This window comes from Rhinolophus sinicus, chromosome 14 (genome assembly GCF_057876585.1).
Source record: "Rhinolophus sinicus isolate RSI-liver-muscle chromosome 14, RSI-T2T, whole genome shotgun sequence".
In the NCBI taxonomy this organism is placed as follows: domain Eukaryota; kingdom Metazoa; phylum Chordata; class Mammalia; order Chiroptera; family Rhinolophidae; genus Rhinolophus; species Rhinolophus sinicus.
The window spans coordinates 149,649,704-149,674,657 of record NC_142514.1 but is presented as its reverse complement, the minus strand read 5'-3'; the positions used below and the strand labels follow the sequence as shown (position 1 = coordinate 149,674,657).

Here is a 24,954-nt window from a genome sequence, read left to right as displayed (position 1 = left end):
TGTGAGGATGAGACAATGTATAGGAAAGTTCCCTGAGTAATAGTTAAGCATTATACTCGAGTGTATAACCTTACCAAACAGAACAGTAGGATTCTTGGTAATACCAGGAAATCAAGTGCCTAAAAGTTGAATTGAGAAGTAGAGAAGTGGAGACCACCCTAAGGAGATAGTGGATCCAATATGAAGGAAGGACCTGGGGGGTATAAGAACAGAGCTAAGAGCACAGGCTGCAGGCAGGCAGTAGAGGGGTGTACACAGCCCAGACCATCTATCGATGCTATTATCTGAGTCATTAACAAAGGCCAGGCACGTTCACATATTATCTCATAACGGGAGTTCATATGCAGAGATGCTGGCTCCCCCAATCTGTGTTAACTCCATTATAAAGGAAACTAGGGCTTAGAAATTGTACAGGATCAGAGGTAGCATATGGCAAAGCCAGGCTTCAAACCCAAGTCTATCTTATTTTGACCATGCTCTTCCCTATTCATTTATTGACTTTGAAACCTTTTGTGGGAGGAGCAAAACCTTACTTCAAACAGAAACTTTTACAGAAGTTCATACATAAAATAGAAGTAAAGCTGACCTGGTAGAAGAAGGAGTCCTGACCTTACGCTTCTCACCAGCTGGCCCTGCCCCCATCCCACCTGGCGGCACCACAGAGGCTCTGGTAACCTGAGCTTCTGAACAGCCCAGCTTTGAAAACCTTTGTCCTGCTTTTGGTAACAGTCTGTGCCCTAGGAGTCCCAGCTACGTAAATCACTGATCTTTCTCTGTATGTTTTGGAACATAGGGGAAGGAAGGCTGTATGTGTAAAGATGCTCACCCTTGGGGCATCCTAACCTGTTCTCATCATCAAGCACTATAAATAGGTTTATGAGTTACAATTAACACGGACCTAGGCTTGCAAGTTCTCCGGCAAAAATGAAAGAGATGAGTGGTTTCCAAGCCTATTTATAGTGCAGTCTGGCTCTTCATTAGCGCTGACGATTGATAAACCGCGTGAACCCATGCTGTCACGCCACAGGAAACCCAGGTGGCATATCCCCAAGTACGCTGTAACTGCAAAAGCGTGGCTTGCCTTCCCAAGCACTGCTGTTTCCACGTCTGCACTAGACACTAATGGTATTTTCTCCCTTGCAAACTGGCAGAGAACTAGATAGTTTCCTATGTGTGGTACTCACTAATCCTTCCCCACAGGAGCTCGTGAATTGTTCCCTGGATGCAATGGACCGATAGCTCCCCATTCCTTAATCTCTTCCTACCTTCCCCCACTCACGCAGAAAGAATCCTCTAAGGATGTCTGCAAGCCACCTTAGTTCTGTCACGACGCTCTGTACCTAGCCTCACACAGATGCATTTCCTTCAAGGAGGAAAAAAGCATCCATTTGTTTCAGCAACCACAATTGTAATTATATACTCTCACCCCAATATTTCAGAACTTGGGCAAGATGCTCCCCAGATTAAGACAGGCCTCAGTCTAAGAGTCATCAGATACCTTACCTTCTTGCCTCCTGGAGAACAGGCATCAGGGGGAGGTGTACTTGTGATGTTCAGTGGGCTGGAGCCACAGCTGGAAGGTGATGACCCTCTTATCCTGTCAGAGAAAAGAGGGGTTACATTGCCTTGCCGTTTTTTCAGTGGAGTATGTGTGTTTTGTTGAGGGATGGGGGTGAGAAGAAGGATGAAGATCTAGACTAGAGACTGACAAACTTTTTCTGTAAGGAGCCAGATAGTAGCTACTGCGTCACAATTACTTGACTCTGCCATTGTAGCTTGAAAGCAGCCATAGACAATACATAAATGATGGGTGTGACTGTGTTCCAATAAAACTTTATTTACAAAAACAGGCAGTGAACTGGATGTATCCCATAGGCCCCTGATATGGAACGCAGACCCTGCAGTCAAGCATCTCACTGACAAAGCCCTTGGATTAGGGTTTGGATTTCAGGTTCGAATTTCAAGCAAGTGGCCAGTTTCATTTCCTGACAGAATCCAGATCTCATGGTTGGAGAGGACTTTAGAAGTTTAGTCTCTATCTTTGATACCTTGAGCTAGAATCCACAGCAAATAGTTTATCCTCTTCTCTACAGACACTGTTTAGCTAGTCAATGCTCTTAGGAAGTGAAGGCTCAGCCACACCTGGAAAGGAGCTGTGCAATAGTAGGTAGTGGCATCAATCGTCTAGTCGTCGTCTTGTCAGGCACCAGGTGATGAAAAACGGATCCGGGCCCTTCTCAGCTGGCATAGTTCTCAGCGTAGCAGGCGTACAGAAGGGCAGACTTAGAGCTGTACATCCACATGAACTTGTCGGGCTAAGGACTTCAGGAAAGGAAGCCATGGCCGGGCACTGAAGCTCAAGTTCAGGTAGAGTACATGGCAGCTGTGTGGCTGCCAGCTCTTAGCTCCTACGTGGATGGATGCAGCTTTTGGGTCCCCTGGGGCCCCCTCCATGGCCCAGCAGTCTCTTGGCTTTTGGCCTGTACTGCCTAGTTCTGTAGATGTGTGAGTGAACCAACCTTCTCCCTCCTGGATCATAAGCTCCTCAACGGCAGGATACAGTGACATACTGTGCACTCTTAGCGCACACAGATGGCTGCGAATTGCTGAATATCTCCCACCTTTCCTTATGTCTACGAAACCACTATTTTCCCAGGTTCCCCATCTTGGACTTGCCTTTTCATCGTTTCTTGTTTTATCTTCAAGTCCTTAAATTACTGATTTCTCTTTTGGCTAAAAGCACTGTAGGACAGGCCTTGTTCCTGGGTTACTAAGCATGCTCCCTTTCATCTCTTCCTCCTTCAGCTCCTATAATGCTTATGAACACATTTGGACACCTGTGCAGCATCCTACAATGAATGGGATCTTACAGTTTTCTTCCAGTCTAAACTTTACAGCATCATTTCTGAGTAGGCTTAGCACTCTCCCATCACAGCTCTGTGGCTCCTTCCTACGAAGAGGCTTTCTTCCCAGTTCGGTGGCCTGCCTCTTGACCACGCTGCATATGCCACTCACATGCCCACTATTTTCTATAACAAACACCATCACAAACCCAAGCTTGGACCAAGTTGAAAGCCTTCCCCCCTTGCTTGCTTCAGCTCATGCACTCACCCTTTTTTCTGTTATAAAATAGACTTCTCAACGATTGTAAGATCCTTGAAGTCAAGGACTATTATACGGTTCTTGGCTGGTGTCATGCCAAGCACAGGGAGTGTCGTGGCTGATAAGGACCTGATTACCACTGCATACCACCCCCCCATCTCCTTTCTAAAGTAGACTCAAACAGCCACGTCCATCATTCCTCAACAGCGGGAACAGAACCTCTACCCACTGGGATGAGAGCCCCTGTACAGCCAACGAGAAAACATGGCCAGCCTCCACTTGTCCTGAGAGAATCCAGTGGCAGCGAAGAACAGCAGTCACTGTTCCCTTTTCCCACAGTTACGTTCCATTAAGTCTGCACTCCAAGGACCTGGCTGCTGCCCTCTCCCCTTCCCAGATTCAAATGGGCTTCTAAGAACTACTTCCCTCTCAATGACTGCTCTTACAGACTTAGATTTGATTAACCATTTTTGAGCACTCACTGTATGAACCTTCCTGAGTTCTCTCCCAATCCTAAAGCAGCCCGGGGGGGGGGAGAGAGATTGCCTCCCTTTTATGGCTTAAGTCAACAGAGACCAGGAAGTTCAGTGAATCGCCTAAGTACAGCCAAATAGAGGACAGGACTCGAACCCAGGTAAACTGCTTCCCCTTCTCTCTTTTTTTAAGGAGGGCTCAGCTCAGTGGCCCATGCGGGGATTGAACCTGCAACCTTGGTGTTATCAGCACCGCGCTCTAATCAACTGAGCTAACTGGCCACCCCCCCTCTTCTGTTTCATATGGAAAAGAAGCCCCGCCAAAGGGAGCTACTACTACTACTGATGTGCTTGGTTTCTATTACAACCCTAGGCAGCTTTCTGATTAAGAGACGCTAACGCGTTGTTAAGGCCCAGCTCGCTGGCATTCCACAGCTCTACTCCTGCAGCCTTGGAATGTCGGTGTTCACGCGTCCTGCCCCAGAAGCTCCTCGAGTCATATACAAAGTCATAAGAAAGTTGAGCCTCCTAAGAAGTTCTGTTTAGCTCTGGACTGTTCGGGTTTAACCTCTATTTAAGGCAGGATTGCTCAATCTCGGTACTACTGACATTTTGGACTGGAAATTTTTTTGTTGGGGTGGGGCCGGGGGGAGGCTGGCCTGTGTACTGGAGGATGCTTAGCAAGCAGCATCCCTGGTCTCCATCCAGGGATGTTTAACAGCAACTGCCCATCCAGTTGTGACAACTAACTAAACACAAAACATCCGGTGTTGGCGGGGCGGGGGAGGGGGTGGGGAAGAGGGAGAGGGGTGGGGAAGGGGGGTGCCCTGGGTTGAGAACCACTGGTTTAAGGGAACAACTAGAGACGTTACTTGCCTGTGGATTTCCATGATTTCCTCAGCAATCATTCGACCTATTTTTCCTGCTCCAGCCCTGGTTCCCCCTGGAATCCCTGGAACAGTGGGGTGGGTCCTCTTTGGACCACCTACAACAAAGGAACCTGAGTGAGAAGAGGGGAAACTGAGGAAGAAATGCTATTACGTGTTAAAACCAGTTCATCCCATAATCCACTTGAAGTTCAACCGTAGGGTTTTGCCTTGAGGGACATTAGAGCCACAGCTTGGCAGGAAAAGGCTCCGATTTCCTTCCAGGTTCAGAGGCTAAAGCGTTGGCAGGAAGCATCTAGTTCATACAGTGACTGAGTACCACTGTGCCATGCAGAGATAGTCAGCATCCCCAGCCTCAGGGAGCTCCCAGTGTAACGGGGAGACAGACAGACAAGATGGACAATGGCTGGAGCAAAGTGGGATAAGCTTGACAGGGAAGTACCGTGTTTCCCAGAAAATATATTAAGGTTTTATATATTAAGGTTTGCTCCAAGACTCATTAGGGCTTATGTTCACGGGATGTCATCCTGAAAAATCATGCTAGGGCTTATTTTCTGGTTAGGTCTCATTTTTGGGGAAACACGGTATGAGGCAATAACTCATCCAGGGCCAGGTGCAGCTTCCTGGAAGAGTTTAACTCTGAGCTGCGTCTTGACAGAGGAGTATAAATTAGCTTGGCAGAGAGGTAAGGAGGGGGAAGCATTCCAGGCACAGCCACCGATATACGTGAGAGCAGCGAGGCAGGACAAAACGTGGGGACCTCTCCAAGACATTCGACATGAATGACTACGAAGCCCTGAGAAGTGAGACAGAAGAGGCGGTGCCACTGATCGCGGACGGTCTTAGAACCCACACTAACAGATGTGGACAGATCCACAGGGGTAAAGAGTCCCAAAGGCCTTTACACAGAAAAGGCACTGACTTCAATGTGGGTTATTACAAGGGCCACTGCATGGAGCGTGAACTATAGTGGAGGGCGGACGAGGGTGGGAACGGGGAGGGCGAGACTGGGGCCAGGAACTGATCGCCCATAATCCAGGCAACACATGAGGAGGGCCAAGGAGCAACAGCAGCGGGGAGGTTTAAGAGACAGAGGGACGGGATTTCGTGTTTGGCTAGAATGCGGGAGAGGGAGGAGTCAAGGTTCTTGGCTTAACCAACCAGACAGGGGAGCGCAGAGAACCAGTTTGCATGTGCTGCATTTCAGGTGCCTGTGGGGCTCCAGGTGCTTCTTTCCAGGAGGCAGTTGGAGAGACAGATCTGGAAGCTCGGGAGGGAGACCGGATGTTGGAGTCATCCGTGGAGCGAGGTGGGGACTGAAGCCATGCAAGCAGAGGTGATCCCGAAAGAGGTGGCATCGAGTGCAGAGAGCGGGGGTCAAGACCGAGCCCTGGCAGGGAGCCCCGCTGGGGATGGCCCACACCCAGTGCTGACAGACACCCTCCTCCCACCACAGGAACCAGGGACAGTCATCAAAGAGCCCTGCACAGCACAGCACAGCCACTGGGCGACACAAAGGGAGGAAAAACACAAGAGGAGCAAGGACTTTGCTATTTCAAGGGCTTCCAGGGTCCAGGCAACCCCAGTAAAAGCAAAAACGAGTTCCCGGTATTCCAGGCTCAACAGCGAAAGTGACGTGACAGAGTCCTTAGTGCTTATTCCCTCGAGGCCTCCCTTGTTCCACACAATATGGTGGCTGGGGACCCCGAGTCCTTGGGGGGAAAGTCTGTTGGCCCAATGCCCAGCAGTGCAGTTACCTTCTCCGGAGGGCAGCATGCTGTCCATGCTGTGGGGGGACGCCGTGAGCTGTGGGAAGGCTGGGTCCCCACCTTCCAGGACGTTGGCTCTGTAAACATCCCAGCAATAAGGAAATGTGAGTCAGGCCTGCTCAGAACCGTGCACCTTTCACCTTGGCCGAAGTGTCCGGTGTCCACTCTGGACCTGGACAGGCCAGAAAATGAAGTGTCTGTCTGAGTGGTTCAACAGGTCTCCTCGCTGTCTGATACCACGGTGGACAGCACCCCGGCCCGTGGCCTCACTGCCTGCCTGGGCCTCCTGGTTCATGTGGGACGCAGTCCAGCAGAGGTGGTGACTGTAGCAGCCTCTGCTACAGGGCCTCCTCTTCTGCCGGCCTGCAGTGCACCTAGCCGGACCCCTCACTCAGCTCTAACCACAGGTGGGGGTATGGACACCCTGGGGAAAGATGTGGGGAGCAGGCCTGGCCAAAGAGGAGGTCCTTCCCTTCTCTGCTCGCCTAGCAGGTGGCAGCTTTTGAGGTAGCATTCCAGCTGCCAGTGCTCGGGCCACCAGCCTGGCGGGCACGGGTACCCACCCACCCTCAGCCAAGGCCAGTGTGAGCCTTTCATGAATTGCCAACCCCTCCCTCCAGAGGATAGTAGACGCCCAGTGTGCAGGGCCTGAGAAGGCGGAGGTTGACTGCTTTTTCGGAAAGGAAATGTTGCTGTTTCCGAGAGCCATTCCATAAGCGGGGGCCTGTGTGGTATGAGACCTGCAGCTTGTCCTTTGTTAATGACCCTTCTGGCTCTGCCAGTCCTGAGACTTCCCAAGAGATTAGCACGATGGCATTAAATGACATGACACTGGCTGTTGCCTGCACCCGGTTTCCCAGGTAAGGAACCCAAGGCATGTCTCCTTTGAAGCGAGGGGACTTCTGATTATAGGAAAACCACTTACAAAACAACAGTGTTGGTGGAGACAATGTATTCTACTTCCTTGGTCCAAGGGTTCATGAAACTGAACCATCGACTCCGCAGTGTGATGAAAGAACCATCTTTGATTTTAAACTTATAGCAATTAGTCGTAATCTTTTCTCTCGTCTGTAAAACTGAAAATGCAAAGAAACCATGAACATTATTGTTTCCTCAGAGCAGTGTATTAAACTCACCGAATCGTAAGTGTGCCCTGGCCCTGATGCCCCCACCCTTCAATAAGCGGAGGGCGCTGGCCCTGGAGAGAATGGGCTGTTTCTGAGGGGGCTGAGTCAGAGCCTTTTGTGAATCTGCCCGGTTTTCAGAGTGTATGAAATGAAGGCCCCAGGAAATGCCTGACTGCATGACAGACATCCAGCTGGAATCAGCTATGAAGTGAACACCCACAAACGAGAAGGCCCATGTCCTGTCCCCACCACAAAACCCTAGGGCGGTGCGGCATTTTTAGGACCCTTGAATCCAGGGAACTCACTCACCTACCCAAATCTAGTCTTATATGTAGCAAACGTGTACCGAGCACCTTCGTGTACTCTGGGGATAGGGGACAGGCTATGCCACTGTCCTCAGGAAAGGAATGAGAGGCACCTCTGCAGAGCAGATCAGAGCCCTGAGGGATGAGTGTGTGTGTGTGGGGGGGGGGGGGGGGGGAAGGAACGCAGCAGTGCCGAGAGCTAGGGCCTGGGGCGGGGATGGGACAGTGAGATGGTCAGTGTGGCTGGAGCCCTGGGCCTCTGCCAGTAGGGAGGTGGGGTGAGGAGGTGGCCGGGCCGTTCAAGGACATTTGGGCTGGAGTCTGAGGGTGGGCTTGAAGCAGGGATAGGACATCAGGATCGATCTATCGGGGGACAAACGGGTAACTATGGAAGACAGAAGGTGGACTGGGGCAGAAGGGAGCAGGGAGGCCTGTTAGGAGTCTGTCGCAATTAGGAGGTGGGCACAAGGGCCTGAACCAGGGCAGGGGAGGTGGCACGAAGGGTCTTCTTTGGAAGTGCATGTCTGAGGTGAATGAACCGGCCCGGGCGACGATGAAATGAAGGAAGGGGTCAGTACTGCTTTCTCTCTGAGAAGCCACACGTACGGCCGGCCATGAATTAGGAGGAAGATAAGGAGGCAGAACAGGATTTTATGGAAAAGAGGATCGGAACCATTTGGGCCACACTAACTCTTTACGGGGTCCAAGTAAAACTACTGAACAAGAGATGCCTTTCAGAATTGCCCTGGCCTATGAACAGAGAACTGCTAGGCAGTCAGGGGTGGGCTGTCTGTAAGGGGATAGATGGGGCCTGGGAGCGTCGGCTTCCTCTCCTCACAGATGTTTCTGCCTCAAGCCTCCTGGGCTCACTGACTCCCACGTCACTGGGGGCAGATTTCTCTGGACGGTTATGTGGACTAGTCTGGAAACGGGAACACTTTAAACTTAAGACCTTTTGTACAGCCCAGCTTACCTTGCCTATGACATTCTGCAAGATGTCCTATGTCATCTTGGTGAAAATATTCGTAACATGATGTGCCTAGAAGTTCTTGGGGTAAATATGCCAAAATAGCTGTTGCCCTAGAAGGGAATATTTAAACAAAAAAGAAAAATCCATTCAGACAATGAACAACATCTCTGCAGTGGATGAACCCTGCTACAGACAATGAGAACAAGGTCAAAGCGGGGTGGATTTCCAGAGGGCCTACGTTATCACAAGAAATCAAATCTTAGGACATTTAAAAATGATAACTATATTAGATAGAAATGTGGTGGAAATCAAAACCCCCGTACAAAACTCCATTTACTGTCTACTTTTTATCAGGGTAACCAAACTCTAGCAGCTCTAGCAGCAGGGGCCACAAGAACCTTGAAAAATGCTGTCTTCTATTCCAGTATTTAGTGATTATTTCTAGTAGCCAGAAAAAGTATTAGTCTGTGAATATTCTTAAGGAGGCAGCGGACAGCAGTGGAACTTGGGACCTCTTGGTTCTTAGCCCAGGTCTACGGCCAGTTAGTGTGCGTCCTGGAGGAGGCCAGTCTCCAGGCTGGGCCTCACTTCTTCTTCCATAGAAAATGCGACTGGACAAGATCGGTGTCATCCAACAGAACTTTCTGTGAGGTTGGAAACGTCCCACACGTGTGCCATTAGCCACATGGGGATCGTGAGCCTGAGGAATTTAATTTTTAAGTTTAACTGATTCCGTTTGAACTTGAACAGCCACAGGAGATTACCATGGCCAGTGACTACTGTATGGGACAGCTCAGGACCAGATAATCTTTTCCAAGTCCTCCGTTTCAGAATTCCAATCACAGCCATGGTCCCAGAACAACACTGCATATGTTCAGATAGCATACTGTGGCTACTATTTCTCTTTTGGCTATGGACATCAAACCACCCTACTTAACCGTCACTACGTGCCAGAGAATGACACAGGTAAGATTTCGGTATTTATGATGCTGATTTTCTTATAGGTCTCATTTTTTTAGCAGAGATCCCCAGCACTTCCTTCTCTCTTTTCATCCTTGGGAAAGCCAGATGACAGCCGAGTCTTCTCTGCTTTACTCAGAGTTGAAAATCCTCTACGGTTATTATTGTTCAAGGGTAACACGCAGACTCTTACCTCTGGTCTACAAAAACAAACTTCCCGTCTATTGCATGCCGAGAAACATATTCCAGAGATTTCACCCTGATCTCCCCGTTCACCGGCTGTGGAACCACGTGAGAGTGCAGTCGTCCTATTGCGACGAGGCAGCTGAGATTACACCCCTCGTTGTCTGGTTCATTGTCTTCATCCAGCCCCATCTTTGTGGGTGGCCAGCTTTTCAAATAGCCTGTGCTGTGGATTGTGCAGAAGCTTTTGCGATCTGCTAGAAAGCAAAGTCCATTGGTTAGTGTCAGGGTGGCTCTGGGGCACGGGGGCACGGGCAGCCCATGGTGGGATGGGATATAGGTACAGAGTCAGAAGATTACAAACAAAGCCTCATTCTCAAGAAGTTAGCATCCAGCGAGAGAGGAAGACAGAAAAAGAACTATCAGAGTTACTGTGCTGAGCACAGCTGTTTTCACCGAGGGAGGAGGGTCTGGCGAAAGGAAGGCTGCCCAGAAAAACAATGGAGGAGGTGGATCAAGAAGGATGAGCGCTGCCTGATGTGCCAAGGGTGAGAAGGCACCGAAGCATGTTTTGTATAAGAAATGGAAGCGAGCTCTGTGCAGCTAAAGTGAAAGGGAGGTGACAGGGGTAGAGCTGGAAAGGCAGGCGGGGGACAGACTGTAGGGGCCTTGGATTGTTTGCTAACCATTGTGTTAGCCTTTTTCTCATAGGAAATGGAGAGCTTCCAAAAGTATAACAGTGGGAAACAGCAAAATCAAATCAGGGTTTGGATGCTCTAGGAGCAGAATGACAGGTCAACTGGAAGAGTGAAAACCAGGAGAGTGACACACAGCCAGAGACGAGGGGGGCTGCGCTCTGGCCGTGCCGCGAGGGGGAGGAGGCAGGGAAGGACGCAGGGGAAGGTTCTGAGAACTGGGGATTTGGTGTGACTACCCCGACAACTGGCATGGAAGAAAGAAAACGAAGGTGACTGCAACTGTTGTGGATTCAGTGGTTGCTGGTCCAGCGCACTGACTCCAGGAAGAGAGTGTTTTAGAGAGAAGGAAGATTTCACTTTGGGATGTAATAAGCGGGGAGCCCCTTTGGATTCCAATAATAAATCCTTACGGCGTGTTTACAAAACATCACATCTGTGCTACTTATTGGGAAACTGGGGAAAACCAATCACATTAAGGATTTTGAACTTATCTTCAGGAGCAATGGGAAACTTTGAAGGGTTTTAAACAGGCAACTGATAAAAAGATTTGATTTTACAAAGATCGTTCTGGCTGCTGTGTGGAAGGATGGGAAGTGTGAGGACCCTACTTTACCAGAGCTGGGGAGAGCTGAGCGTAGCCTGGATCTGGTGATAGTGGTAAACATGGAGATGGATAAACATAGTTCAGGTAACTTCTGCAGAAGGAACTCATTGTGGCAGGGCTTCGTAACTGGAGGGAGGAGGGGTGTGAAATGAGGTGAGGGTGCCTCCCAGGCTTCTGGTTGTACAACTAGATGGATGGTGGTTGACATTTTACTTTACTATTCGTTTTTGCTGCCATTTACATGAAGGAGAAGCTCAGGTGGTTACTTTCATACATATCATGTTTAAGATGCCATTGAAATAGCTAAGCAGGCAGACTTAATAAGCAGTTAATTTATGGATCTGGAGTTCAAAAGAGAAGTCTGGGCTAGAAATATAATCTTGGAAGTTACTGAAATATAAATAGCATTGAAAGCTAAGGGACTCAAGTAAAGATATAAAAGAGAAGGTGGCTCAGGACAGAAGAGGAGCCAGCAAAAGAAACCAGGAAGACAGCCTGGCGTGACTGAGGATGGCAGAGATGAGGAAAATGTGCTTTCGTGCAACCCTAGGGAAACGAACACTTCAAGATGGAAGAAAAATGAAAAGTGACCATTGCATTTAACATGACGGTCACTGGTGGATTTAGCAAGAGCAATTCTCATGGATTGGTGGGTTGCTCAAAAGGCAGTGAGGACTGCAGCTCGGCATCTTCTTTCCCAAACACGTGAGAAAAACAGAGTTTAAACAGAGGAACCGTTCCCATGAATCTCTGCCATCAGGGCTTTCCAACTCTCCCTGCTCCCAACTGCCCAACATTGTGGGTCGTGGGGATAGTAAGGTCCTGGCTGGGGTCCTGGGACCTGCTGCTCGGCCAGGCCAGCGAGGAACCTCTGAACCAACACCCTGCTGAGAGCTCCAGCGGAGAAAGCAGGCCTCGTCCGTAATAGCATTTTACAGAACTGTGAAATGGTTACCTTTTTTCTTTGAGCAGGTAGAGGGGAAATCCTTGTCTTCAACCTTTACTGAAGGCCTGTTACACTTCATCCTACAGAAGAAAGAACGCCGTGCTCCAGAACATAATCGAGATGGCCCAGGGGTTATATCTGTTTTAACTGGAAGTCCAGCTGCAAATCAACACACAAAACGTGATAAACTGAGGGTAGTGTTGTCTGTCAGGAGGGGGAGTGTGACCGTGAAGAAAACCTTTCCTTTCCTGCCTCACTGTTTTATAACGACACAAGAATAACATTTCTCCTGCGTTTGAAAGCTGCAGTGTTGACAGGTATGTTGTCAATCTGGGCGTGTTTCTAGAGCACGTAGAATGCAGCCACTGGCTGAATGGATTACGTGCTCTGGGGATAAAAGAAATGGAGCACGGGCTCCTGTCCAGGAGAAGGGGAAATGGATGTTCCCCAGGAAAAGATTAGTAATAATACCAGGGGATATATGATTAGTGCCAAGTGAATGGCAGAGACGGCCTGCGCTTCCCAGAGGAAAAGAACTGGGGCTGGGATTCGAAGGACACGATTCGGATACTGACATGGACAGGAGGGAGCGGGCTGCCTCCTACTCCAGACCCCTGGAGCCCATTCTACAGTTGTGCTGTCCAGCTTGGTAGCCAACAGCTACACGCAGCTGTTGAACCCTTGACGCGTGGCTATTCTGACTGGCGTGTGCTGTAAGTGTGAACACACTCAGGATTTCAAAGACTTAGTACCAAAAAAAAGAGGAATGTAAAAGATCTCATTGTGGATCGATCGGGTTAAATAAAAGATAGTATTCAAATTAATTTCACATTTAGTTTTATGTTTTTAATATGGCTACTGGAAAATTTTAAATCGCACATGTGGCTCCTATTTGTGGTTTGCGTTGTTTCCATGAGACTATGCTGTTCTAGACCAACTGCACGCGTCTCTGAAGGAGGAGCATGACTGATCTGGACAGAAACGCAGCTACGGGTCAGTGCAGACGCTGTGCTGCAGACCACGTGTGAGGGTAATGCGCACCCCACCGCCCAGCATGGCAGCGACCCTTAGGGCAAAGGCCATTGCCGGGGACTCCTGGGCTTCAGCGCCCCCACCCACCCCAACCTACCTCCCACATTGCTGCCTCAAGGATCTTCCCCAGAATGCCCCTGCGAGCCTGTCCCACCTGGCTCACAGCCCTTCACTGTGTCCCACAGACGACAAAGTCTTCTTTTTGCAGCCCTCATCATCCCTGCACGCTTCGTTCCAGCAGCACCAAGCAGGCCACACGCGGGCGGTACACCTCTGCACAGGCCCCCAAATCGTTTCCTCTGCTTTTTCCTCCCTTCCCCACCCAGCAAACATTAATTCATCCTTTCAAAGCCACCTCAGTTGTCTCCTCCTCAGTGATGCCTCTCCCCACGCCCATGGGAGAATTAATCATCTGCTCTCTATGCCTGTACGATTCCTATGTCTGTACCTGTTACGCAGAGAGCCAGCTGTCTACCTCCTGTCTCCCTGACTATACAGCAAGAGCCTTACAGGTAGGGACCAAACACCATTCCTCTTTTTCTCACAGATCACTAAACGTTGCCAGGGCCAGACTACAAAGGACAACAGGTACCAGAAACTGCATTGTACTTCTAGGAAGAAGTGGAGTGCCTTAATGAAAAGGCTGGTTTAAAGGAGATTCCTCTGGTGGTATTTCCTTCCTGGGATTAAAATGGGGGCTTGGAAGGAGGAAACTAGTTAGGCCATGAGTGCACTGGGCTGAGCTGCACACCAACACTGATATTATGCTTACTATGGGCCAGGGACTGTCCCACATGCTTTATGTATATTAACATATTTAATCCTCACAATAACCCAATGAAATAGATACTATGTTATACATAAGGAAGCCCAGGCACAGAGAGGTTAAGTAACATGCTCAAGGTCACACAGCTGGTAAATGGTGAAGCCAGGATGTGAGCCCAGCAATCTGACTCCAGAGTCCACACTCTTCACTGCTACAGTGCACAGCCTCCTGGGCTACTGGGGCCTCACACAGGACATGGGAGGGGATGCAGGAGCAGGAAGCTGGGGGAGAATGTGAACACTGGTTCCAAGGCTGCAAGAAGGAAGCCAGGAGGGGAGCAATCTAATGAGGAACCACTTTGGTCAAAGAAACGTCAGGTGTATATTTCAACTTTTCTTTCTTTTATGAGGCTGCACGTATGCAACTGAGATAAACAAAGGTGATTTTTTTAGGGGGGAGCAAATCAAACTGGTGTGAGTCTTCAGTTCAGGAGCATACAACTGGGACTTTCTAGATTCTGAAAGAAAATAACTAAACATCAGAAGGAAATCAAAGTAGCTGCTTTACCTTGCAGTGAATTTGAACACTGAGTTTTTTCTTCTTTATGTGAAACGAAAACAAACACAAAGGAATGTACATAATTCCCTTTATCCAAAGATAGCACCTGTGACCCAGATAAAGGGCGGGAGTAGGAACCCAGGGGCTGAGACAGACCATGGCGCATATTCTGCGATCTCCGTGGGGGCGCGCAGGTCTGCAGGGGCTGCGTGGGCTGCGGAGGAAGCTCCCTCTACTCACTTTTCGCATCTATGAGCCGCTCCCGGGGTGCGGTGTCGGAGGACGAGAGCTGCTCCTTGACTTTGGCGATATCTTTAGGATGCAAGTAGTCAAACAAACTCTGACCAATCAGGTCATTCTGTGGGGATGAAATGTCAAAAAGGGCAAGTCAACGACAGCATGAGGAATGTAAATTATCCAACAAGTGCTCGGCTGCCTTCAGCACTTGTTGGAAAATACAATTCTCTCCCAGGCAGCTATATCCACACATATCGTCTAATGATCACAAGAGAAAGTCCAATGAAAGTAAGTTCTATTTCAAAGCAGAATTCAGCTTAAGAATTTTCCTCTGATTGTATGAAGGTCGAGAATTCGTTTTGCAGATTTTTAAGCATGAGAATTACAGATATTTCGTACGTGCATATGTACACTTATGCACTCACTCTGCTCACATACATAGGCAATGAATGAGACATCAGGAGTTTGGCTTTGACAACACACGAGGGAAAAGGGGCTTGTTTACAGAAATAGTTCATGCTCCTCTAAGGCAGGGATCTTTCAGCTGTGCATATTCCTTTTTATTTATTTCTGATGCCCACAAAGGCCCTTCTGAGACCTGAGGAGGGCAACTGTAGGGCATGGCTCTGCCTCTAGCTCCATTAACTCTCTCTGGTCTCCAGCCAGGTGGGTTGTACCATGTGCCTCAGTAGCCTAATCTGTTAGAAGGGATAAGAAAACTTCCTCTTTACCTTTCCTGTGAGACAGAGCAAAATGCTTGGGAAAGCATTAAGTTTACATTAATTCTAATTAATATAAATGTTATTTTGACTCTTTGATTCTCCTGCCTTACCAAGTGTTCATGCAAACACCAGCATGTGGCATGAGTGAAGGAACGAAGGAATTGAGGGAATAAAAACTCTAGGGACATAATAGGTGAAAAGCTCTGCTCTAGAAGCTTTCTTCATTTTATTTCATCCTCAAACAATCATAAAAGGTATAGATTATTATAATCGGTTTTCAGAAGAAGCTGAGGTTCAACAGAGTTAATGCGACACATTGCTGCAAACACGTCCTGGGTAGGTTCCCGGTTTCCCTATTGTCTGTTATTGTTTTATCTGCCTGCCCTTCTGCCCAGTCGACAGCCCCTCACCCCCACCCCCACCCCACCGTTACAGGATCTTTACTTGTCAGCAACAGGAAAGTTCTGAAGCTGCTACTAAGATCAGAGTCGAACCTTCCAAATGGGGGAAACATGGGACATATGAAAATATTTTTCTAAGCTTAATTTCTCTTAAGAAGAATGTTCTGGAAGGAGAACTGGGTCGGGGGACAACATAAGCATTTCCACGTGACTGGACACTATCATTCTGAGAAGTGGGGTGACCGCGTGGCTGCGAGGGGTGCCCCCCAGCAGCAGAAACACGAGCAATACCTGGCTGTAGTTGAGAATCTTGAAGACAGACTCTGAGACAAAGAGTATCTTCCCTCGGTCACATCCTACGACAAACAAAAATCCATCTGCTGCCTAATCAGGAGAAATGGATAATCAATGTATCACACTTCAAGAAACATGATTTGTAATCACTCTGATAGCAAATAAGGATTTGTTTGTTTCCTAAATATCCGAAGCACAGGATTGCTCTCATTGACAGTTTCGCAGGTATCCTGAGAACAGGACGCTTGCAACAAATGCCTTAGGAGAAAAACACGATTCTCTCTAAGGCAACTGTGTACACATATCATCCAATGATCACAAGGGAGAATCCAATTCAAGTATATTCTATTTCAAAGCAGAATTCCGCTTAAAAATTTTCCTTTGATTGTATGAAGGTCCAGAGAAATCACTGTTTTTGCTTTAATTATAACAACCTTGTAGAATCACGGAATCTGACGTTGGAAGGATCTTTAAGATCTTTTGTCTCCGGGGTCCTCGACTTGGACACCGCCGCTTACAGAGAGCTCTAGAACAGTGCTCCTCAGCATCTGGAGGAGCGTTTCTTGTTTTATGCTGATCATCTGGAGGGATGCGGCATCACTGGTATTGCTGGAACCTCCACCCTATCCCGACTTTTGCCTGAAGTGATTCTAACGTACACAGGGCTACTGCTCTACAATATTACCCTTTGGTCCAGGCTGTTTGCTTCTAAGCAAGATGAGAAAAGCAAAGCAAGAATTTCCCCTTACATACTTTTTAACCTCTTCTTCCCTTTAAATACAAGTGAAAACCTAAAGTGCCAATAAAGACAGGCATAGAGACAGGACGGTGTTTGTTTGGGAGGCTGAAGCAGATAAATACCAAAGCTATAGCATCTGAGAGCTTAGAATATTTTGTATGTGCCTGAATCGTATCCATAACCTTTCAGATGGACAGCTACTCAACTCCTGCCGGGTCTTCTTCCTAGGGACAGGGAGGGTGCCCACTCTGTCATGTACTTGCTCTCATACTCAGCTCCCATAATTCTAATGCACAGTGGGTCAGTGTCTTGCTTTAGTCACTATGCTCGTCTGTTCTTTGGAAAAACTGAGAAACTCCATTCCCTTTTCCACAAAAGAGCCTGTGGGATATAGTTAATTCAAAGAACAAGGAAATGAATTCATGTGCCAGAAGGTTAAAGAATGGTGCCTGCACTTGTGCCAAGATAAAAGAACTGAATAAGAAAGGATATTGCTATGAGAGAACCTGGCAGGCCCTCCCTGACAGAAGTGAGCTAGGAATGAGCCTTTCTGAAGTTAGGCCTCTAATCTGGCCCAGGGGCAAGGAATGACAGCGAGGGGGAAGCGACTTTCCAAACACCATCTGCTAGAAGCCTCATTCTGTCAAAAAATAGGGTATTAATAACTTCCTCATTTGCCTTGCAGACAATCTTATATCTAACAAGAGAAGTGTTCTGAGGCTTCTCATTGAGGAAGTGATGTGGCATAAAAGTACCTGGGATGAAGGTGACTGACATCCTGACATCTGGGCAGAGTCAGGTCTGAACCGACGACACGAGCACTGCAGATTTCAACACATTCTCTGGCTCCAAAGGCCAGAGAATACAGTCAGTACAGGGGAGGCTCAAAACATCCTGATTCTGCTTCTCTCGGAAGGAGCTGTGGCCAAGGGGACAGCTGGAGAGCAGAGGTGTGAGAAGGCCAGGAGCACCGGGGGACACAGGAAAACCAGGGGCAGGCTCGCTCTCGGGAAGGATGGTGTTAGCAAGTGATACAGAGCCCTGGGATGGTCTGCCTAGTTTCCGAAACACGGGGAAGCAGAGTATCTAGACATTACACACTGATCAGGTAGATTGCTGCCTGATACCATTTATAAAAGAGACTTTGAAAGCACTTGGCAAAGCAAGAAATTAGTCAGATTTTCATTGGTGAGGAAAAGGAGAAGTCCAGTTCCTCCTGCCAAACTGTTCAAACACAAGTTGAGTGGCTCTTGCCTTCTGCTGATGCAAATTCCTGGGAACTGAGCACCTGGAAGTGACAAGGGATAGGATGGGCCTTCACAGCCACTGAAATGTGCTGGGGAAGACAGAAAAGTTTAATCAGGGAAGACAGATCACCTTCGGTGGTGTATGAAACAGTAGAGCAGAAAGACAAGCCCAAGATGAAGTCTTTAGCTTGAACAGTATTAAAAATCCTCGTTTCATACCCTGTAAGTATGGACGTCTGATAGGAAATTATTCAGAAAAGCAGCAACAAAATTATTAAGAATTTGTCATTACAAAGGGAGCTCGTTTGTTTTCATATAGAGCTGTAATCAAGCAGGTGGAAGCATCACCTCCTCCATTTATTTTCCTCCTTGGATCATGAAGTCTTTCAAAGTTTTGTTATTTTGAAGAGATTTTGGTGTAAAGATTTCAGTGGATGTTTTTGTGCTAAGAGAAATTCTCAGTTTTTACCCGTTTCAGTCCCTTTCTAAAACCTTCATGTGGAAATGTGATTCTTCACTACCTCCTATTTTTAACAAAAACCTGCCTCTTCTGATGTAAAACCACAATAGCACAGACCTTTAATTTTTTGCCTAAGCAGTAGAAGGGGAGGAAGGTCTCGGAAGGAATGTGACACTAGTCCAAACAGTAAGATAAAGGTGGAGAGCCAGAAAAGCAAGTAGACCTAAAAATGTTCAGTATTGAGACTTCAAATTTCCACATGCCAGTACTTAACTCTGAAATTTGTGAAAATAAATGTCGTGTAAAACAATCCCATAACTGTAACATACCCTAAGAATGAGGTGCTTCAATTCATCATCGGACAGAAAAGTTGGTTTGTAGTTTGCTTCTGTATATGGATTAGTGGCACCTGAGGAAGGAAAAAGAGAGTCAGCACACTTTCTATGTTCAGACAACGTCTCATTCCACTGCACTGCCTCAAACTTCCAGATGAGGCCTAGTCCCTACGACCTGGGATTTCATTTTACCTTCTTTTTCCTTAACTGAGACAAGGCAGATCTGGCTTTGAACAGAATCCTGTAATGCCAAAGAGAATGCCATTGAAAAGAGAACACTGGTGCCCACAGGAGACTCACAAGCTTGCTTTTGTCACTATAGGGAAAACCAAGAGCTAATAGAAGTTAAACATCTGCTTCTGAGAGAAGGCAACTCTAGAAGCCAACAGGTCCCCTCCTCCCAACATGTATATTAAGTGGGTTGTCCCAAAGGCCCTCAAATCCCCATTCTAAATGTTCCTGGGAATCCCCCAGTCTGCCAGGCCCTGAGCAGATATATTGTAGGAGGCATTTAATGTCAGTTCGTCTTCGTCAGTGGCGAGTTAAATGAGCTTGGCAACCTAGAGAAATGCATTACTTCAGGAAATGCAACGCGAGCTCCGGGGACTAAAAGGGAACAAGACTTATGTTTAAAAGGCTGTCAATCGGGCCTCTTTCAGGAGAGCAATAACTTAACAGAGAAAAACGCCAGCAGTAAATGACTTGGAATCTGCGGGACGGTTAGCATAGTGACGAACTAAAATGAAACGGGTCCATGACAGTTCTAAGCATCATGGGGAAGCAGGTTAACAGAACGTGCCTGTGGCTTCCGTACCCACAAGGCAGATTATTGATCCACATCCCTGCTTTTTATAACTTGAGGTTTGCCACTCCTTTCCTTGCAATTTAATTGAAATTATAATAATTTAATCTCTGCCATCTTCACTAATATGAATTTTTAATGCCATTCTCCAAGCACAGGATACAACATTTATATTTAGAATAATGATCAAAAGTCAGACAAAACCAGCTACTGCTGATTTCTAGTAGCTTCGTGGAAATATAAAAACACAATTCTTTTACAATGCAGGTCAGAGATCTGACTGAACGCCCACTTTCCAATTTCCTCAAATAGTCCAAGACGAGCTATGGAAAATTCCAGGATCAGCATTCACGAAAATGCCTGATATGTTTCAGATTTCTCCCGTGGTTTGGATAAGTCACTTCCACATTTCTGCCTGGGTTTTCTCACCCTCCCCACACTCAGAAAAGAAGTCAATTACTGCCTCCCTCATAAAGGGTCTATCTGGTTTGGGAAAATTCCAGGAAGATGAAAATATCATCAGTGTTCATTCCGGACAATAAAACGCAGCAAGAACCATCAACCAGTGACTCACTCTTCAAAGGCACCAGGATGAATTTTCCTCTTAAAAACTGACTTTTCTGTGTCACTAAGAGCACCTACATTTCTGATGTTTATCATTGGATGGGTGGAATCCTGGCATACACATAGGCAAGACAGGACATCAGCAGCGTCCTCTGATATGCATGTGGCCTGATTACACGCACATAGGACCTGCACACAGAACACAGCCTCTGTCCTCTGGGGATACAGGACTGCAGAATCGCATCGTGATACTCACATAAGCTCAATAATCACTTCATTTGGCACTGTGTCTACTGCTGGAAATTATAGGCATATTACTCAAGGCTACACATTTGCAAGTCACAGGCATTTGCCTTAGGGACTCAGGAACATTCTAGGCAAGAGCAGTAACATTTGTGGGCAAGGACATACAGGACAATAAAGCCCCGGTCTCACCTCGTAACGTTTTCATGTGCTGAACGGCCATCCTGAGCACAGTGAGCTTATCCAACTTCCGGGACATGGCATTGCACGTTGGCACCAACGAAGCCAACTCATCAATGAAACTGTTCATTTTATCCCGGCGCCTCTTTTCAATCTGACTGTGAGCTTCCCTGAACAATATGAAAAATGATTTCATAAAAGGTAACTGAGCATCAAAGAAACAATGACAAAAATAAGTTTTAACTCTTTGCAATATTTATCTGACAAGGCAAATTTAGAATTTGCAGAGTGTTTCAAATTAGCTTTTTCTACTCAAGTCACGGAAAAGTGGCCTCACTGCCAGGTTGGTATTAGTTTTCTTATGCTTCTCTCATCTTTAGAATTAAGAAGAAATAGTACAAAACCTGCCTTTTCAAGTAAACTGTGTGGTTAATTTCTCCTGATTTCTTTTCCTCTCAGCCTCTGTAAAGTTGGATTTTAAAAAGGGAGTGGAAGGAAAGAGAAGGGAGGTGGAGGTTTCAAAGAGCAAAGAAGCATCCAGAACAGCCATTAGCAAGGGTCCCTAAGGTTTGTGAGGAACCCGCTGTGTGTCCTGTCAGACACTCACTGATTGAGTCGCCAGGTAACTGACACTGCCATCCTTGGCTCAACCATGACTCCAGCCAGATGCTAGATCTGTCCCCAGGAGCTGTCTCCAAGAATGTCACACTCCTCCCTCCTGGGAGTTGCTGCTTACTGAAGCAGGGTGACACTTCCATTGTCACACACTGTCCCTGACTGGTTTGCACCTGCCATTTGTGACTGTCCCCCTAAAGAGATGCATCAACAGCGGGAATGGAGTTTGCTGCTGCTGCTGTAGCAACAGCCATGGGACCTCCTGCCAAGGCTGTTCTACGAGAGAAAAGCTAGAAGTCTCAGGACAGCTGAATTCTGCAGCCCCTAGTGCTGTCATGACACAGCCTCAGATGGCCCTGGATCTAACAGCAGGAGAGCTGAGGACCCTCATGGAAAAGGGTCAGCAACTGTGGCTGGAGACAGGAAAGATGGAGGTAGAGAATCTCTTCAAGGCTGCAGGGTTTCCCCCGGGTCTGGCCTTCAGCCACAATAAGGGCCCCATTCAGAGGGGGGAGGTGTAGCCCAGAAATTGCATCAAGGACCCAGGTCTCTTCTCGGGGGCTCTCGAGTCAAGAAGAGGTAATTTGCTGAAAACTGGGAGAAAAACCTTAGCTTGATTTATTTTCTGCTCCCTCCAAAGTCCCCTTCAGGTTAAACATGCTTAGACAGCAAAGAGTGAAGGCCAGCTCAGTCTGGAGACAGCAAGGAGCAGAGGCCACTTCTGTCCCTCTTCTTTACTCCCTAAGGATATGGCCATGTCAAAAGGACTACTAGATAGGGAGGAGACACACAGAGCCTCCTTGGCTGCACTCTAAGAAACCAGGACGTTTTATACACAGAATGAGGGCCAAGCTTACCTTGCGTTTTTTATCCTTCCTTGGTGCTCTGTGTATTCTAACCTGGGAGGGAAAAAGCAAAAAAGATAAAAACACAGTCCCCTAGAGATTAATGGCAAAGTTATATCTCTCTGTTGCTTCCCTGTTTTATCCCTGTCATTTCTCTACAACATACCAAGTTGGTTGTTAGTCACACTGGGGGCTGGGGGCGGGAGGGAGACCATTGTGAGCCCACAGGCTCACAGCCTCCTTGCTTATCCCCAATCTGAGACACGGGTGGAACCTGTACCAAGTGACAGGATGTGTAATTGTGCAGGAAAACTGGCTATCGGGATGCTGACATTCAAGTGAGCAGGTTAATGGTACCTTCCATGAGGGTCGTCTTTGTCTGTGTCCATGCTTTCTCTGAAACAACAAAAGAGAACATGACTATTAATAAACACGTACAAAACGCCTTCTTATAATACAGAAGGCTTTCACTTATCCAGAAACCAAACAATGAGAAAGCTCAAATAGTCATAGTATTGATTATTGAAGAATAATAGTCAAACAAGCAAAAACAACTGGAACCTACTATACAACGCAAACTGGCATTCCAGATTATGTACAAAAAAATTACGCATAGTTTCAATAGAGTTTCTGTGTTAACATATATTTTATTATATTTTGATTGTTTGAAAATTGGGAATACAACGCATTTATGGCAACTCTCAGTTAACCAGAGAATCTGAATAAATATAATACCACATCCCCACCCCCACCATCATTCTGGATAAATGGAGTCTATTCATTTGCAAAACATACTGAGCATCAAATATACATGTGCATACATGTATACTGGTATGTGGGGGTGAAGTGAGGAGGGGAAATCAAAGTACCAATAAAAAAGTACTGAGCAGAGCCCTGAGGCAGCTTTTCAAAGGCACTGCTACCCAGTGTTCTGGTTCTCAGCTAGGTGGGAAACCCTGAGGCATTGGGGCAGGGGGTGTGAGGAACCGTTTGGCCGTAGAGGGTCCTGGGGTCACAGCAGGGATCTGTCTCCCTTTAACTGACTCTAGAAATCCAAATTTCATGGCACCTTGTGTGTGGTTCCGTAGAAAATAAACTGAAATCCTCAGAGGAAAGAGTTCCAAATCCCCCTGGGGTCAGCTCACAGCCTTCTCCAGCCTCTAAATTTATCAGGCAGGTGCTGGCTGCCACTTGGGCCTTTATCCTTTATCCCATAAGACAGGAGGAATTACGGCCCTTCAAACAATGGCATCTCAAGGGCAAAAACAATGTTCTCAGGAGCACTGAATCTCATTCTAGAATAGTGGTTCCCAACCAGGTTACCTTGATTTGCTCACAGGCAGAGAGTTTCGCTAGCTAGGCCTAAAGTCCAGAGGAAATCGTCCAGGCCACACAGGAAAATGAAAAAATTCCCTCCCCTTTGGTCCAGACTTGCGTCTGCTCTTTGAGGCCAGGTTGATCACCTCAGGTGAAGAGAAGGTCCACCTGACAGATACGACTTTAGTACATTACAATGATAAGGAAAGGGATTATACTTGCTTAATTAATAGGGTCTCATGAACTACAAAAGATTTGCAAACTGGGGTCCATGAGGGAAACCCGAAGGTCTTAGGTGGTGACAAGGTTGGAAACCACAGATCTAGATGACAAAGGTCTTAGAATGCGTCAGTGGTCCATCAGCGCTGGCCAGAGACAAGGGGTCCACAGGAGACATCTCCTGATCTCTGTTGGGGAGTTACTGCAATGGAAGAACACCCTTCCGGGCTTCACACCCACTCTCCATCCCCTGGGCGTTTGCTCTCTAAATCATCTGGGATAACTTACATATTAATCATAGCATCTCCTAGTGGGCATCTGACCTCCAGCCACTGTGCTCCCCATATTGGACCTGTGAACTTCAGCAGAAAGGACATCTGCTGGAGGGGGGACATCTCCTTGGAGATTTTCCCTCGTTAAACAAAAGAAAACCTCTTAAATGGACATTTGGGTAAGATTCTACGCAGGTGCCTCAACAAAACCAAAGGTGCCTTTGAATGCTCTACATTGCCTTATTCCCTAGGTGTTTGTACAGATACAGAAGAGTTGACTGTAAGTGTGAAAGTTTACTTACTCAAAAGAAAAGTCATCAAGTCTAAAAAGAAACAAAAATACTATTTAATATAACAGGTACATACTAGTGCCAATAATGTTTAAGGATAACATCAATGTTCCTATACTATTTTCAGAGACGACCTTGCCTGACTCATTCCGCAAACACTAATTAAGCAACTGATGTGTTCCTCAGGGAGAGGCCCTCAGGCAAAGCTCCCTCTGAAACCCCTGAGGTGACATCAGACCTAGCCATCTCGCTCAAAGGAGCAAAAGGAGATGAAGGAAAGAGTAAAAGGAGGAACGTGGCTTTGAGGCTCTTCTTTTTCCCTTGATGTGGAACAATGTGGGGGGACCAGGGGGCAGTAAATGCCTCAATAGTGCTGGAAGCTTCCTCTTGCTTGCAGTGCAGGGGCAAAATAAAGAAAAAGACACCTGTGTGGCCACCTGGAGTTGAATCTTTCATTCCCATCCCTTTCCACAAAGAGGGTCCTTCTTCCAGGAGAAACAGTAGCTGGCCCCTAGATGTCCCATGCCCGTGAACCGACACCAAGTTTAGCCGGGGGAAGAAGAGCCTAACGGCCTTACTGGTAGTCGGTGGAGCTGCCTTTCCGTTTGCGGTTGCAATCCACGCCACTGGTGCCGAGGGGGCTGGAGAGGAGGTCGGTGGCACCCGGGGACATGAAATCACTGATTGTTGAAGAAATGTCCATTCTCTGGTCGGCCATTGGAGGTCTGAAAGCGGTACAAGGAGGCACAGAGGTGTGTTTATTTCTGTGTGCCCTTCTAAAGTGGTGGGGGC

The 24,954-nt window shown here is 47.4% G+C and overlaps 1 protein-coding gene across 11 annotated transcripts in view; it reads right to left on the bottom strand.

Annotated features, from left to right (window-relative positions):
* The window catches only part of BMAL1 (basic helix-loop-helix ARNT like 1), a 95,224-nt gene that overhangs the window by 4,334 nt on the left and 65,936 nt on the right, over positions 1-24,954 (bottom strand). For 4 of the 11 annotated variants that reach the window (XM_074336017.2, XM_074336020.2, XM_074336019.2 and 1 more), the window contains 15 exons: positions 24,741-24,887; positions 24,175-24,195; positions 22,422-22,460; positions 22,077-22,118; positions 20,617-20,774; positions 18,810-18,889; positions 16,032-16,124; positions 14,621-14,738; positions 12,034-12,183; positions 9,787-10,033; positions 8,637-8,743; positions 7,157-7,307; positions 6,220-6,308; positions 4,452-4,560; positions 1,504-1,597 (listed from right to left, as the gene is read on the bottom strand). In XM_074336017.2, the coding sequence (XP_074192118.1) occupies positions 1,504-1,597; positions 4,452-4,560; positions 6,220-6,308; positions 7,157-7,307; positions 8,637-8,743; positions 9,787-10,033; positions 12,034-12,183; positions 14,621-14,738; positions 16,032-16,124; positions 18,810-18,889; positions 20,617-20,774; positions 22,077-22,118; positions 22,422-22,460; positions 24,175-24,195; positions 24,741-24,880 (1,638 nt within the window). In that variant the 5' untranslated portion in view covers positions 24,881-24,887. Of the gene's footprint in view, positions 1-1,503; positions 1,598-4,451; positions 4,561-6,219; positions 6,309-7,156; positions 7,308-8,636; positions 8,744-9,786; positions 10,034-12,033; positions 12,184-14,620; positions 14,739-16,031; positions 16,125-18,809; positions 18,890-20,616; positions 20,775-22,076; positions 22,119-22,421; positions 22,461-23,888; positions 23,960-24,174; positions 24,196-24,740; positions 24,888-24,954 lie in introns of those variants that run through there. The other 7 variants (XM_019729475.3, XM_074336022.2, XM_074336021.2 and 4 more) reach the window with 6 other exon arrangements.